The 16,266-nt window shown below is 41.9% G+C and overlaps 1 protein-coding gene across 1 annotated transcript; it reads left to right on the top strand.

Moving 5' to 3' along the window:
* The first annotated feature begins 525 nt into the window (after nt 1–525).
* Nucleotides 526–8,433, top strand: cUnh15orf40 (chromosome Un C15orf40 homolog). Its single transcript, XM_079501140.1, has 4 exons — nt 526–766; nt 909–1,047; nt 6,690–6,817; nt 8,120–8,433. The coding sequence occupies exons 1-4, from the start codon at nt 608–610 to the stop codon at nt 8,207–8,209; spliced, it is 516 nt and encodes a 171-aa protein (XP_079357266.1). The 5' UTR covers nt 526–607; the 3' UTR covers nt 8,210–8,433.
* The last annotated feature ends 7,833 nt before the right edge of the window (nt 8,434–16,266 follow it).

The following is a 16,266-nucleotide window of genomic DNA, read 5'->3' on the forward strand; positions in this document are numbered from 1 at the left end:
TATTAGATCCCCATTAGCTTGCTGTACATGACAGCAGCTACGATTGATTGATTGATTGATTGATTGATTGATTGATTGATTGATTGATTGATTGATTGATTGATTGATTGATTGATTGATTGATTGATTGATTGATTGAACGAACGAACATTTTGTTAACAGATTGTGGCAGGCCTACAATCCAAAGAAGGTACAGGTCAATACAAAAACTACAAAACCAGAAAAAGCACATAGACTTGCGCAGGCTCTGCGCAAATAACAAGCATTTTTGACCTTCACAGATCACTCACAGCGTCACTGGCCTAAGGTATTTTATCTCCTAAATTAAACTACTTTAATTTCTATCGTAACGTATCGTCAACAATCAGGAGGAATTTAACCATTGTCCCATGGTCTGAGTTAACTATTACATATACTTATTTAAGATTTTAAAACCTGCGATAGTTCTAAGTTTAAGATTTAAAAAAAATATGTTAAGTCTATTGATAGCTTACTTCAGGAAAAATAAATACCCCGTTCTCTGTTTACAATGAATGAACCAACTAGGAGGCACCGGCTAGCTAAACAGCTAGTAATGGAGAGGTTCAAAAATCATACCTAAAACTAAATGTTCTCCTTTTCATATTTCATTTGTAGAGTTATTAACCGGTTTCCAACTTTGCAAAGACAGTTTAGCAAACCTCACTTGTTTCCCGTCTTAAACATACGAGGGCAGCTTGTCTGCCAGAGGAATCTCTCTGGAAAAATGCCCAAAAAAGACAAAACGGTTTGGACAAATACCCTTGCATGATCATACTACCACCACATCTAGGTTTTTTTTTAAACTTGTGCTTCATTTATACATACTTGGCCTATTTATTTTATTATTCATAATAATATTATCCGTTCCACACCATTGTATGTTTCAGGCTAAAGTTGGACAGAAACAGAAAGCTACTGTCACTGAAACATCAGCGCCTCCTGCCGGACCAGTAGTGCGAGACAAGACCGGAGCTGTCAGAGTGACTGTGCACGCGAAACCCGGGGCCAAAGTGACCGCGATCACAGGTGAATTATTATTAACGCAGACAGGCGCTATGCAAATTGGACCTCTTCCTTACTTTCATAACATGTGTTATTATGGTTATCAGGTTCCTGAATTCCTGTTCTGTCTATAGAAGTGTCTATTTGTACGTCTCTAAATGTTTTGATGATTTGAACATGGTGGACCCTGTTGGAAACAAGTGTAATGCTTAATTGGGTCGTCCACTCACAGTTAACAGCCTTTGTATTGAGTTTGTGCTTGAAATGTACTGTAATTCTGCAAACTGTTAATAAATTCTTCAATCAATCAATCAATCAAAGGTTGTTATTATTATCAGAGCCGGATTTACCATGCTGAGGGACCCCGGGCTGGAGCCGAATTTTTTTTGGGCTATTTTGTTTTCATTTTGGGGTACCCAGGCCCCTAAAAAGAGAGGCAGGCAGAATCTCTCAATGGTTTAACCATAATACAACTAAATACAATAACAATACACACATTTCACTTGAATTGGATTTCACTTTACAAACAGGGTGGGCTGAAGCCCACCGGTAAATCCGCCTCTGATTATTATTATTATCAGCAAGGCAGATTTCTTCTTGGTTAGAGTGGGTGACAAATTGACAACAATCACATGAAAAGATGAAATTACCTACCTAGGTTCCATCCTGGAGGCAAAAAATGGCCACCAACGTAATCAAAAAAAGTCAACCGAAGAACAAGATTCCTATACAGGATCTCCTCACTGGTCAACAAAAAGACCCTACAAGAGCCCTTGTACAAGGTTTCTTCGACTATGATTGCACCTCTTGGTACCACAGCACCTCAAAGGCCCTTAAAACAAGGCTCCAGACTTCCCAAAACAAACTGGTCAGGAGTCAGGCTACTACTTGGCCTCACTCCCCGAACCCACCTCACCCCTGCCCACTTTGACAGGCTGGAATGGCTTAGGGTTGACGACAGAGTACAGCATCTTGCAATGGGTCTGGTCCACAAGATTCGCTACACCACCAAGATACCCATGTACCTGTCTAAATACTTCCTTAATGTCAATGAAGTCCACAACACCAGAGGGAGTTCAACAAACCATGTGCAACCCAGATTCACACAAACAAGCGACTAAATTAATTTCGGTCCTATGCCACCAAAATGTGGAACGTCCTACCAACAGCCTTAAGACCCTTGACTCCTTCAAAACCACTCTCAAAGGGCACCTACGGACGGCTGCAATTCGAAGTTAATACAAATCAGTTTGTGTGAAGTGAGGGCGCTCTTATCATCATACATCATCATACATCTGCCAATAAAATCATCACATTCCGTGCTACAACGTACAAACAAGTCAAGTTCAATGTCCTGCAATTTAAGTACAATAGAGCACTTTACTTGTTACGATATCATAAAGAGGGTTGAATTTTGACAATCTGTTCTAATCACTGACATGGTGTTATTTCAATTTAAAACAAGATTGATTGATTGATTGAAATATTTATTAACAGTTTGCAGAATTACAGTACATTTCAAGCACAAACTCAATACAAAGACTGTTAACTGTGAGTGGACGACCTAATTAAGCATTACACTTGTTTACAAGAGGGTCCACCTTGTTCAATTCATCAAAACATTTAGAGACGTACAAATAGACACTTCTATATAGTCAAAGAACAGAACAGGAATTCATCATAAGGGAGGTAAAAAGGGAAAAGAAAAATATACAGTGAGGAGAAAAGGGGGTGGGCGGTGGGGGGGGGGATTCAGATTTTACGGAGGCCAGTTTCGAATTGCAGCCGTCTGTAGGTGCCCTTTGAGAGCGGTTTTGAAGGAGTCAAGGGATTCGCATGTCTTAATGACTGTTGGTAGGGCGTTCCACATTTTGGTGGCATAGGAGCGAAAATAATTTAGTCCCTTGTTTGTGCCGTTAACATTAAGGAAGTATCTAGACAGGTACATGGGTATCTTGGTGGTGTATCGAATCTTGTGGACCAGACCCATTGCAAGATGCTGTACTCTGTCGTCGACCCTAATAGTAAGGGAAACCTATGAAAATCTGGGAACTAAATCGTTACCAAGAAATGTCTTCACCAATGTGTTTCTAAAGGTGTCTAATAACATGTACTAAAAGTTTGAAATTCAACTCCCGTGGGAAACCTCATAAAAAACAGCTCAAAGTCGGGGTACCGATAACTGATTTTCGAAAATTTGAAAGTGCATAAATTTGACTTTTTTGACTTTTGAGGGGTCAAACTAGGGGTTTTTCATGATTCTGAGTTGATTGCAAGCATTTATTTTTCACCAAGACCACTCCCTGGTGGAAAAACGGCCGCACCCACTTTTCCCGCTCATCGTTCACCTCCCCCCAATGCCCCCCTCCACCCCACACACACCTACCCTTGCAGGGTACATGTAAATTAAAACATAAAGCTTTTTTATTGTTTGACATGGTAAATAGGCCTAGTTATTGTTTAGTAGTGGTTGCTGTAGTTGATTGTCATTCAAAGTGAGGAAGTTTGGAGCACCAGACATGCCTGAAGCCATTTGCATCCTTTTTCTCTGTTGATCACGAGCCGACACAATTTACTGCTTGTAACGTCAGATACGTAAGTGTTATCAACATATTTTTCTAACAACTTGTTGTTTATGATTATTTTTCAGCTTTTCTTCTAGTGTGTCCCTTTGATTTCTATACTGATGTGTGTTGAGTGCACAGTAGTGAGTAGTTGATTGCTCGTTTTGTTGCACCTGCTGGGCAGCAGGGTGGGTGATCAAAGCCCAGGATCCCGACTTCCCACACTCCAACTGGAATGGCTGGATGAAGAGTATCCATGCAGATAATGTCAAGCAGAGCACGCAGATTGATTTCCTCCCAGTCATCGAAGGTGACCCTAATGACCACACCACCATCTTCACCACTCTCAGATACACCGCTCTCTGCAGACAGGGCCACTATGGTGACGTTCGATCTTCCGATCTGGCTGAAGGCTGTGGACATCATAAAGCAGGCCAATCTACCCGTCATTCCGAGGTTGGGTGGATTTCACCTGCTGAAGTCCTACCTTGGATCCATAGGTAACATTATGGTGGATTCTGGAATACTAGAGCTAATCCAGCTGATTTATCCAGGGAGTACGACAGCCAGCCACATCCTGGATGGAGGGTGTTTTGACAAGGCAATTCGTGCTCATCTCCTCATTGATGCAGCCATGAAACATGCCTTCACTGAGGAGGAGCTTGTTGAAATGAGGACCTTCATGGAGAAGGTAGCTGATGGGAAGATGGGAGCCAGAGAAACAGATCCAGTAGTGGCACTGTTTGAACAGAGGTTTGAAGAAAACTTCAAAAGACTCACTGAAGGAGGAAGAACACCTACACTCTGGGTGCAGTACCACCACATGGTGGATGTGATCAAGATGTTCATCCAAACTGAGCGGTTTACAGACCACAATGGGCACCTGTCCTGCATTGTTACCACGATGCTGGAAGTCTTTGCAGCAGCGGGCCATCATCAATATGCCAAAGGTGCACGGCTGTGCTGTCAACTTATGAAGGAACTCGAAACTTTGCCTGCTTACAAAGAGACCTTCGGAAGTTTCACCTCCCATGGATACCACGTAGTCCGTTCTTCCAGCCATGATTGGTCTGGCACCTGGTGTGACATCTGTATCGAGCAGACATTAATGAAGGCAGCCAAATCAGAAGGTGGACTGAGCAGAGGGAGGATGAGAAACAGTGATTCTGGCCACAAGTGCTGGGTGCTCACCCTCAGTCATTTCTCCAATGTCAACCAGCGCATGGAGGAAGATGTAAAGAAACATGCTCCACTCCACAGAGACCTTTCCAAAACACAGATGAAGAGAGATGCTGAAGCAGTTGAACTTGCCCTCCAATGGTTTGAGGAGAACAACCCATTCGACCATGATCGAGACAAGGAGATGCTTGTATCTTTCTCTACAGGATTCACCAGCACAGGAGTTGACTCAGTCAATGCTGAGAGAGCAGCTGAAGTAGGACATTCTGGTACTGGTACATTTACCATGGACCAGGTACTACTCTGGGTGCAATTCGATACAACATCTTCTCACATAAGGCAGCGGCTGGGCTGATTAAACCAGATAATCTACCTCCAACAGAGGTGCAGCTGCACAGCATTCTCTCCGTGCCTACCTACAGACCCGGGACTGGATCCTTCTACAGAGCATGTCTCTGGACCCCAGTGACTATGGATGGACATTATGTGTTCATGGTTATGAACCAGTCCCAACACTAGACCCCATGGCTCCTGAGGAGCTACTACAGTTCACAAGCTACAATTGTAATGGAGATTGCAGCAACCGGCGATGCAGCTGCAAGAAGAATGATGTCAAGTTCATCTCAGCCATTGACTCCTGAAGCATTTGACATGGTGGATCAGTATTATGCTAATCGAAATAAATGCAACTTTATATGTAAATGCTTTGGGCTTGGCAGTTTTTCCACTAAGGAGTGGTCTTGGTGAAAAATAAATGCTAGCAATCAACTCAGAATCATGAAAAACCCCTAGTTTGACCCCTCAAAACTTACTCAAATCCAACTTTCAAATTTCCAAAACCTCGGAATGACGGGTAGATTGGCCTGCTTTATGATGTCCACAGCCGTCAGCCAGATCGGAAGATTGAACGTCACTATAGTGGCCCTGTCTGCAGAGAGCCGCATGCATTCTTTGAGAGTGGTGAATTGTGGTCATTAGGGTCACCTTCGATGACTGGGAGGAAATCAATCTGCGTGCTCTGCTTGACATTATCTGCATGGATACTCTTCATCCAGCCATTCCAGTTGGAGTGTGGGAAGTCGGGATCCTGGGCTTTGATCACCCACCCTGCTGCCCAGCAGGTGCAACAAAATGAGCAATCAACTACTCACTACTGTGCACTCAACACACATCAGTATAGAAATCAAAGGGACACACTAGAAGAAAAGCTGAAAAATAATCATAAACAACAAGTTGTTAGAAAAATATGTTGATAATACTTAATAATCTCACGTTACAAGCAGTATATTGTGTCGGCTCGTGATCAACAGAGAAAAAGGATGCAAATGGCTTCAGGCATGTCTGGTGCTCCAAACTTCCCCACTTTGAATGACAATCAACTACAGCAACCACTACAAAACAATAACTAGGCCTATTTACCATGTCAAACAATAAAAAATAAACTAATTTAGCTATGTTTTAATTTACATGTACCCTGCAAGGGTAGGTGTGTGTGGGGTGGAGGGGGGCATTGGGGGGAGGTGAACGATGAGCGGCCGTTTTTCCACCAGGGAGTGGTCTTGGTGAAAAATAAATGCTTGCAATCAACTCAGAATCATGAAAAACCCATAGTTTGACCCCTCAAAAGTCAAATTTATGCACTTTCGGATTTTCGAAAATCAGTTTATCGGTACCCCGACTTTGAGCTGTTTTTTATGAGGTTTCCCATGGGAGTTGAATTTCAAACTTTTAGTACATGTTATAAGACACCTTTAGAAACACATTGGTGAAGACATTTCTTGGTAACGATTTAGTTCCCAGATTGGTCAAATACCTGATAAAATGCCCTTACTATAAGCCAAGAAGCGATGGCATGTTGTGAAACAGGAATGACATTAGACTGATGGCAAGTTTATTGAAATGTACTTTTTCCTTTATACGTAGATGTGTCAACAGAGGCAGTCGGGGTTGCAATAGCAGCGCCACCTACAGACGGGGAGGCCAACGCAGAGCTGGTCAAATATCTGGCTAAAGTACTGGAACTGAGGAAGAGTGATGTCTCTATCGACAAGGTTACTCATTCACCTTAAATCCTATACTTCCTGACCGTATTCCCATGGGCCCTATATTTAGTTGAATATGGGCTACACACTAAATAATTATTATCTTTGCTGAAAACTACAAGCTCACAGTGTGATTCATTGTGACACGTGATTTCAATTCAATTCAATTCAATTTTATTAAAGTGTCAAATCACAACAAGTTGTCTCAAGACACTTTACAACCAACAAAGATCCACCCAGAGCAAGCAATATTGCGACAATGGTAACGAAAAACTCCCCTTTAGGAAGAAACGTCAGGCAGAACCCGACTCTAGGGTGGGCGGCCATCTGCCTTGACCGTGTCGGGGGAGAGGGGGGGGGGGGGGGAGGGGGTGGGGGCGGTAGAGGGGGAATAGGAAGAAAGAATAGAAGAGAGTTAGACAGGGTGGGCTCCATGGAGGGGCCTGGTCCACATCTGGTCCAGGTCGTGCACTGTGAGGCCGGATCCACGGTCACACTTCTAGTGGGCTCCATGAAGTGGCCTGGTCCACGGTCACACTCGGCAGTCAGTTGGGGGTTAATATTAGAGGTCCACGGAACTGCGAAGTGGAGGACGAAAAGAGACTCCGGGGAGGGATTCCCCGGATGTTGGGTTAGTGGCAGGCCTTACTGGAGCCTATACAGTGTATATTACAAGCACTGCTGGGAGACAAACCCACACAAACAATGTACAATTATGGTATTTAGCAGACACAACACAGGTGCGGGGTTTGGCGGGAGGTTCCCCTTACTCGGTTCTCACCCTTATGACTTTATCGGGTGAGCGAGTACTGGAGACAAGTCTAGCTATAGGCTTTGTCGTAGAGAAAGAAAGGTGATCTTATGATATGCTATCTTCTGCACATTTTCCACACAGAGTAGGGATGCTCTGATGGTTAAATACCACTTGCTCCTCTGTCTTTTACATGCAAACTAAATTGTAGTCACTAATAATTATCTTTTAATGAGAATGAAACCCTGTGTGCATCTTTACAGTACTACTGGTAGGGATTGGTAGAGGTAATAATAGATATATGGTTGTGGAAGTAGCATCTGAAGTAATGTTAATTAACCCATTTTGGACGGGAACCCCTTTTGGTGTTAGCATTATGTTATGCTTTAGCTATTGAAAAATAGCAGATCTACAAGCTCATAGCGCGCCACCGAGTGGCGCGCTATGAGCTGACTGACATAGAAACATAGCTTTTTCAGAAAACTGTCAGGATGTAGAAGACATTTTTAGAATCTGATCTCAGGTCAGAATGGTTAATACTTGTTGTTGTCTGTCCTCAGGGTAACAGGTCCAGAGAGAAGCTGATCAGACTGAACTGTTCTCTGACTCCAGATCAGGTCCTAGACAGACTGACAAAGGCTGCTGGATGACACCGGACGTTCTATCTGGCACCGTCATTGATCCTGCCTGACACAGCTGGGCCTGCGTACATTTGCAAGGAAGCTTCCTATCACGTTTTTATTTGTAATTGTCTTTTTTAATTAGAAGAACAAAAGGAAGCTGAGGCTAAGGAAGTTAACATTAAATAAACCATAAAGATATACAGACGTACAGTACAGGTTGCTATCCAAACTGCACGTCCTTATTGGATATCCTATACCAGGGGTCCTCAACTAGAAATGCTGAAGGTCCACTAATATCTTTTGAAAAAGACTAAGGTCCGGTCCCATGAGCGCGACGCGGGCCGCCGCGCGCCGACATTTTTGATTAATTAATGAATCACTGGGGAGGCACTGGGGAGACACTGGGGAGACACTGGGGAGGCACTGGGGGGACACTGGGGAGGCACTCAGGGGTACACTGGGGAGGCACTCAGGGGTACACTGGGGAGGCACTCAGGGGGACACTGGGAAGGTACCGGGGAGGCACTGGGCAGACACTGGGGAGGCACTTGGTGGACACTGGGGAGGCACTGGGGGGACACTGGGGGAACACTGGGGAGGCACTTGGTGGACACTGGGGAGGCACTGGGGGGACACTGGCGAGGCACTGGGGGGACACTGGACATTTCATATAACACACACGACACCATGATTCACTACCCCCCCCCCCCCCAAAAAAAAAATGCGGTCCGCCAGTTGAGGACTGTTATGGCAATCTGTGGGGCACATGCTCAGGAAGACATAATAATGAGGCAACACAAGGATTCATAGTTTGGAAGTATTAGGATTTTACTCGAGTAAGGAGTCAGGAACTTACATGACCAATTCAATGCATCGGAAGACCCCAGTCTGACTCTCTGAGTAAACATAAGGCCACAGCCTTTATAGTCTCCACTCCCACAAGAGACATCCCCCAACATAGCCCAAAGGAATTTTGGGACAGTAACAAAGTAACCAACCAGCACCACAGGGGTGTCACAGATAAGATAACATCAGAGTGCAATAAAGGGGTATTATTATATGTTTGCAGTCTAAATTTCTATGACATTACCCCACTTTTAAACATTTAAAAACCCCTAAACACCACTTATCAGTACATCGCAGATGTAGGCAAAAAACCTGGAACCCAATGGGTTAGACAAACAGGGAAAATTCCTACATGGCCCTCATCATAGAGCGACCGCACACAAGGCCTACGATACACAGTGGTACAATAGTTTCAAACAAAACAAACAAAACAAGGCAAAGCCAAATTAAACATACAGCAAAACGTTGTAGCCCTCAGACCAAAAAACATCTCAGCACCAGAAAATGTCCGTTCAGAACTGTCCACTGCACACTCGATAGTGTACTGCAGGTGCCATGTGGTCAACACCGCACAGAGCAATCCAAACCGGAAGTAGCTCTTTCACAGAGCTCAAAGCACCAACGTGCATTACATCCACAAGCTCCAGACATGTCGTGAGCTTGCAGATCGGCCATTTGACAGAACTGCACACGTCACAGCCTTCCAAAAGACCAGAAATTGTCACCGCACAGGTGATGCAACATCATTCAGAAACGGCTCCCGAGCACATGATCGCAGGATTCAGAGTCCAGAGTGCTAACAGCACTTGATCCCCCATAGGGACATCAGCGTACATCATCATATATCTGAAAAATAAAATAAAACCAGTGTGAGTAACCCAACAATTTACAAACAAAATATATGTCATTAACCAATCTAAACGGAGCCGGGCATAACCATGGGTTCTGGTCCGCAGGAGCAGTCACAGAAAAACAACTCTTCTATTGGTCCATCTTGGCAATGCCTAAGCTGGATCTGGAATTTAACATGTATTAACCAACCGTATTCATACTAGGATTTCCAAAAACTACAGGTACAAGAGTAGGCATAACAAGCAAGCTTTGGCTTCAGCCTACACCTTCTCAGTTATCATGTAACACAACTGTCTTTTAAACACGGAATTAACTATTCATTCATAAACTAGTCTATACATACTATCATTCATTCAACCCGACTCCGCATCTAAGTGGACCTTAGTTAGTTGACTTAGTTGACAACTTCTCATTAATACATATTCCATATCATCCCCAAACGATACTTAGCCATGTCATCAGATCCACTTCATCATTCGTCATGTTATTCCAACACGACTCTTCTCATTATTATGGAGCTGAAAGAAAAAACTACAACACCATTGAAAAGCCCTACTCTACCTGGATCACATTCCCTTCGCTATGTCATATCCAGCTCAGATACAGTCACATTACTACTAATTTCAATGTTGATGGTGGACTCAATACTACGTAGTTACAGCAGCAATAACGTGTATTATCGAATTTCATTTACTGCTAGTCCACCACTTCTCAATGCCCTTTCTGACTCAACCAGGCAGCTATGCTCAGCTCTAACGTACAACTCTAACTCTCAGTAAGCATATGTGTGTTTGTGCAACTATCTATTGCGTAGATATCTTATCTCTGAACACATTCTTATATGTCTCTTTAGTATGGCATCATCAAACAATACCGTTGTTCAGAACTAATCGCATAACTGCAACAGAACATGATTTAGAACATCCTCCTATGCTCAATTATTCCACCAGGAAACATCAAGTTGTTGCATAACTTACCCACGTAATACTCACAGATTTTGATACTTTTTCCTGCAAATACAGCAAGATAATATTCGGCGCACATGCACACATGCACAATTTCAATTTCCGTCAGAGATTAGTCAATTTCGTTAGTAACACCATGCCACAAACATATGAGAGAAATCAATCTCATGTCACATCCATCTGGATCGCCTCCACATGAACCTAAGAAAACTTGGATCAGAATATTCATACAGGAAACATAACAATTTTAGTACACTCTTACATACTTTTGTTTGTTTCAAGGCGTCCCTCGAAACAAACCCCTTTTATCACACGTATATGAATAATGTTTACAGTGAAACACATACCTTGTCCTATTTCATATACACCATATACTTCTATTTCTCATATGATACTCCACCTTGGGGTGTCCAAAAAATAGATCACAATATGACCTATTTTGTCAATGGGTTCTTCTCTTCCTGCCCAAATCCTTATTCAGCTCATACCTGCTCTTACTACTGTAGCCTACTTATTAATGTATCCTTCTACTGATATGTTCGCACTATTGGTGAGATGCGAAAATACTTTCCGCTGTACTTTGCTTGTACTGTACACTGACAATCCGTTGAATCTCATCTCATCTCATCTGTGACACACATTCAATTTATCAATTCAAATTTACCGGTCTTGAAGACAAGAGTATAGCACAATATAGCGTCAACCAAACTGTCATGCATCATTATAAATACTACTCAAATCAATTGTTATTTAACAAAACTATGCCTGCAATATACTGAACTTGCATCCTAATTAATTCTCTAACCAATATAATGTAGAGATTGACTGATTTTACACCATTTCAACCTCTAAGATTTTACATTGATCATGACCTTCAGGACATTCTTTAAGAATTATTCTATCTTAACTGTCCTTCTTATTTGAGTGAGCGTAATTACTGCACACACATGCTGAAGTGATTCAATGATCTATCTCACTTATCTAGTACTATACTATTGAACTCCACTAATTTATTTAGTATTGTAGTATCTGCCCTGAGCAGCTGATCATAGTATGCCTTTTCATTCAGCCATACGGCTAATGAGATCTCCTCTTTGCTCTGCACTAAACTTCTGTGTACAGAAGGACAAGGGTTCAAATAGCACTAGGCCTGCAAATAGCATCACCCTCCCCAGGCTAATCAAAACACAGCTGGCCTACCATCATAGAGATAAGAAACACAGCTGCCCTCATGGGGCTTCTTGGAAGGTTCAACCAGGTCAACCCAAATTCCTTGACAATAGGCTACTCCTAAAGCTTGATCACAATCTGATCATGTAAACAGGTTACATCAGTACAGTATGTCTTAAATTTAACTCATACAGCCAATACATCAATAACAGCCATGTAATCAATAGACCTTTTTGCTAAAACTACTCATAACTTCGGCACCACTAATTGAACTACATTAACTTGTACTTTCACTATACCTTGGTCTGAATTTTAGCCGAATGAAGCCTCTTGGCAGCACTTAAACGTCTATTCCCAGAAGGGGGTTTTATTGACCATGTCACAGGAACTTAGATAAGTGCCCTGAAACAGCTGGAAATCCCTTTGTTTACTGATAAGATAATTTTACGGCCTGCATGGGACACAAAAAGTCAAACTCTGCTTTTAAGAGTTTGCCAGTTGTCAGTGAGATCACAGTATTTATCACTACTATATTTTAGTAAATACAACCTATTTTTGTTTTATAGCAGCCATAAGTGGAACAAATGCAACTCTGTAGCTACTCACTATCATTCGATCCCAATGTACACCTGTCAGCTTCACCTCACCCCTCCACCATACTGCAGAGCCACAAAAATAGCACAGCTTTTTTCGCATTCAGTTGTCACCAACGCGTACTCCTTCATGTCGGGATTCCGATTCAAGAATCTTTGTTTCCTTCAGATTCCGATCGTATCATTGTCCAGTGATCCCCCATCACTGTTTGCAATGTCAGTGCATCAATGTCCAATGCTAGTGACCAATGTCCAATGTTCAGTTCGTTCTCTTCTCAACCCTGACACAGAGTTGCCCCCTCATACTGGAAAAAACAAAACCAGTAGTTTGGACCCGTCCATGTGGTACCCTCTTTCCAACGGAACAGGATGAGGTGTTGTCGACAGCCGTACATTGGCCCGTACATTTATTTTTGCATAATATTGCAATCCACTGTACACTAAAGTTTGCAATTATAGCTGCTATATTCTATTCCATATTTAACTTTTGGGTTCCTGTCCTTCAAATAATGTCATCAAATCAATCACCGTCACAAGCTATCAGCATGTGGGCATACTCATTTTATTTTATGCCTTATTTGGACTTTCAAAATTACAAATCTGTATATACTTTAAGTCATAGGCCTAAAATTACAAATCTGTATATTACACTTTAAGACATACTGTAGATTACAACCCAAACACAAACCGGGTTCTCAGATCCTCGCAAAAGATGTCACCAAATCGAACATCGTCACACTATTCCTATTTGCCAAACAGTGACTGCTTGTTAGCCTGTGTTAGGCCTAAAGAAGGTTCTTAAAGGCTAACATGTTATCCTCGATAAATGCAATCACTTGTATCAGGCAGATATCTTTTTTGTGCACTTGTCATGCACTTTAAGACATACAGTACAGTACATGATCAGGTCTCTGGCTCAGATACCACAAAACTAACTTTTGCCTTCTAGGTGTTGGCCGTGGGCTTAGCCAAGTCAATCTCCTTCAATAAACCACAGGGGTGCAAACTCAACAAATGGTTGCTTGGAGCTGATAATCTGTAGACCTTTACAAATGACAGTTACAAAACGTAACTATCTTGGGAAGTAACCCTTTACATTCTCATTAGGGAACACATACTTACAGATGTTCCCTTATTAAAAACCAAATACCTAATTTACAATTTACTAATGGCTTGGTCAATGTCTATCTATCTCAAGCCGCAGAAACTGTACATAATGCACCTAAATATCTTCTCCAGGCCCTAAAAATGTTCTTCACAAGTTTGAGCATTTTCACTCATACACATGTGTACACTCACGCTTTCAAACAGTATACATTGAGACATATGTACTCCATACACATACTGTATTCACTTCCTTATTTTTATCCCTATTTGGAACTATTTCCATTTTCTCGTCTCGAGAATCATATGACATCATATGATTTAAAACGTATTACTTTACCTTAATATATCTCTATATCAATTCTCATATCTTCATTTTCATTCTAGGCTGTTAACTATTTAACATCCCTTTTTCACAATTTCCTCTCACACTTCTTTTCTGTCTCACACTGTCTGCCTCTCTCTCACACACTCACATACAGGCAGAACACTCCATTCTACACTCAATCAGTTTTCGTGACAGACCATTCACATTCATTTTCAAATGATATATCCATACATAGCGCTTCACAATTGTTTTATGCTTCTGTTAGCAAAGGTACCCTAGTATAAGGCGAGGATCAACCCCCCTTCTCAGTAGCTACGAAGTTTAGGCAAGACAACTTGTCTCCCTTTTTTTTTGCCATACATTTAACACTCACAGACATACACTTAGGACTTAGGACAATACACACACACACACACACTCTGGCTAGCCAATTTTTGTTGCTTCATAAAACAACAAGGATACCCTAAGGCAGGATCTCTCCCCCTCTTTAGACAGCAGGCAACGTAATGAGTGATTTATTGAATAGACTATTCTTTTTTCCCAACGTACACTGGTACCATTTGTCAGACCTCCTTGTCTAACCATCTTGAGTCATTCAACCAACCAAACACTGTTCCTCCGTCTCTCATGGCATGCACATGAAAGGCAAAACTTCCGTTTCCCTCTTTTAAATAGGCCATCAAAAAATGCCTATCGTGATCACAACCAAATTTCATCACTAATACCTTAAAACCCCGAATAAAAGCAATACCTCATTTTCTGAACATCCAAACAGACACCTCACTTGCGCGCGTCGTCGGCCCAGCCCGAAAGAATGAACTTACTCACCAAGCCGACGACCGCCAAGTCCAGCATACCGCACACCATCTCGGTGGGACCTCCAAAATGTTATGGCAATCTGTGGGGCACATGCTCAGGAAGACATAATAATGAGGCAACACAAGGATTCATAGTTTGGAAGTATTAGGATTTTACTCGAGTAAGGAGTCAGGAACTTACATGACCAATTCAATGCATCGGAAGACCCCAGTCTGACTCTCTGAGTAAACATAAGGCCACAGCCTTTATAGTCTCCACTCCCACAAGAGACATAGCCCAAAGGAATTTTGGGACAGTAACAAAGTAACCAACCAGCACCACAGGGGTGTCACAGATAAGATAACATCAGAGTGCAATAAAGGGGTATTATTATATGTTTGCAGTCTAAATTTCTATGACAGGACCCCTGTCCTACACAGCCAAGGAACCACTTGATGTTTCCTAGAACTTTTGGCAAAGTTAGGTAGGATTTATCCTGTGCTTTGTATGGTAATGGGCTAAGCTTCCCTGAAAATTACACACAACCAGGAAGTCATTTTGAAATGAAGATGGAAAGGAAATGTGGTTGCAGGAAAATGTAAAACAAATGGAATCTACAGTCGTGGTCAAACCCTTGAATAAACACGAGAATTGTCACCACGGCAGTCTTGTCATAACAACCACATGAAAAGGTCAGAATATTATGGATCCTAGGAATTTGTCAAATTAATTTACAAATGATAGAGCAGTTATCATCTGCTTCCCTTCACTGTCTCCCACCCAGTTGTCCAACAGACCTTGTCCATTCAGATGGTCTTATGGAGGATATTATGATCAGATCTGTTATTATAGGGGACAGGATATGTGTCTTAACCCATTTAGGCCTGACGTCGAAATAAAAAAAACGTTCGCTCTGAAAGAATATATACCTATTCAAAGATTTGTGCCACATTTTTATGATTTTTCAAAAATAGCAGACCTACAAGTTCATAGCGCGCCACCGAGTGGCGCGCTATGAGCTTGTAGATCTGCTATTTTTCAATAGCTAAAGCATGACATAATGCTTGAAACACCAAAAGGGGTTTAGTTAAAAAACATCAGGGAATATTGTCATGTACCTCTAGGAGTATGTGGAGATACTTCAGACAGCATGTGAGAAAATGGAAGACAACTTTATTTTACTGTTATAAAACATTGACAAACATTGTGTGAATCTGTGTTATAATAACACATGAAATTAAAAACTCCACTTGCGCAACTGTTATTGAACAGAAGGCAATACTTATTTGCCGTTACGCTGTTTTATTTTGTATATACTGTATATTGACATCAAAACTCAGTTGAAAATAAATCTGCTCACGAGGCACTGTTTCAACTCTCACTCAATTTCTAATTTGTTATGTTATATTCTTCATAGCATCATTATAA

The sequence above is a fragment of the Electrona antarctica genome (assembly GCF_951216825.1).
Source record: "Electrona antarctica genome assembly, chromosome: 5".
Taxonomy (NCBI): domain Eukaryota; kingdom Metazoa; phylum Chordata; class Actinopteri; order Myctophiformes; family Myctophidae; genus Electrona; species Electrona antarctica.

What these genes read in the sequence shown, in the direction of transcription:
- cUnh15orf40 (XM_079501140.1), top strand. Translation starts at nt 608, where the DNA reads ATGTTCTCCTTTTCATATTTCATTTGTAGAGTTATTAACCGGTTTCCA. An exon ending in TGCCCAAAAAAGACAAAACG is followed by an intron (nt 767 to 908) that starts GTTTGGACAAAT and finishes TGTATGTTTCAG; the next exon opens with GCTAAAGTTGGACAGAAACA. An exon ending in GTGATGTCTCTATCGACAAG is followed by an intron (nt 6,818 to 8,119) that starts GTTACTCATTCA and finishes GTCTGTCCTCAG; the next exon opens with GGTAACAGGTCCAGAGAGAA.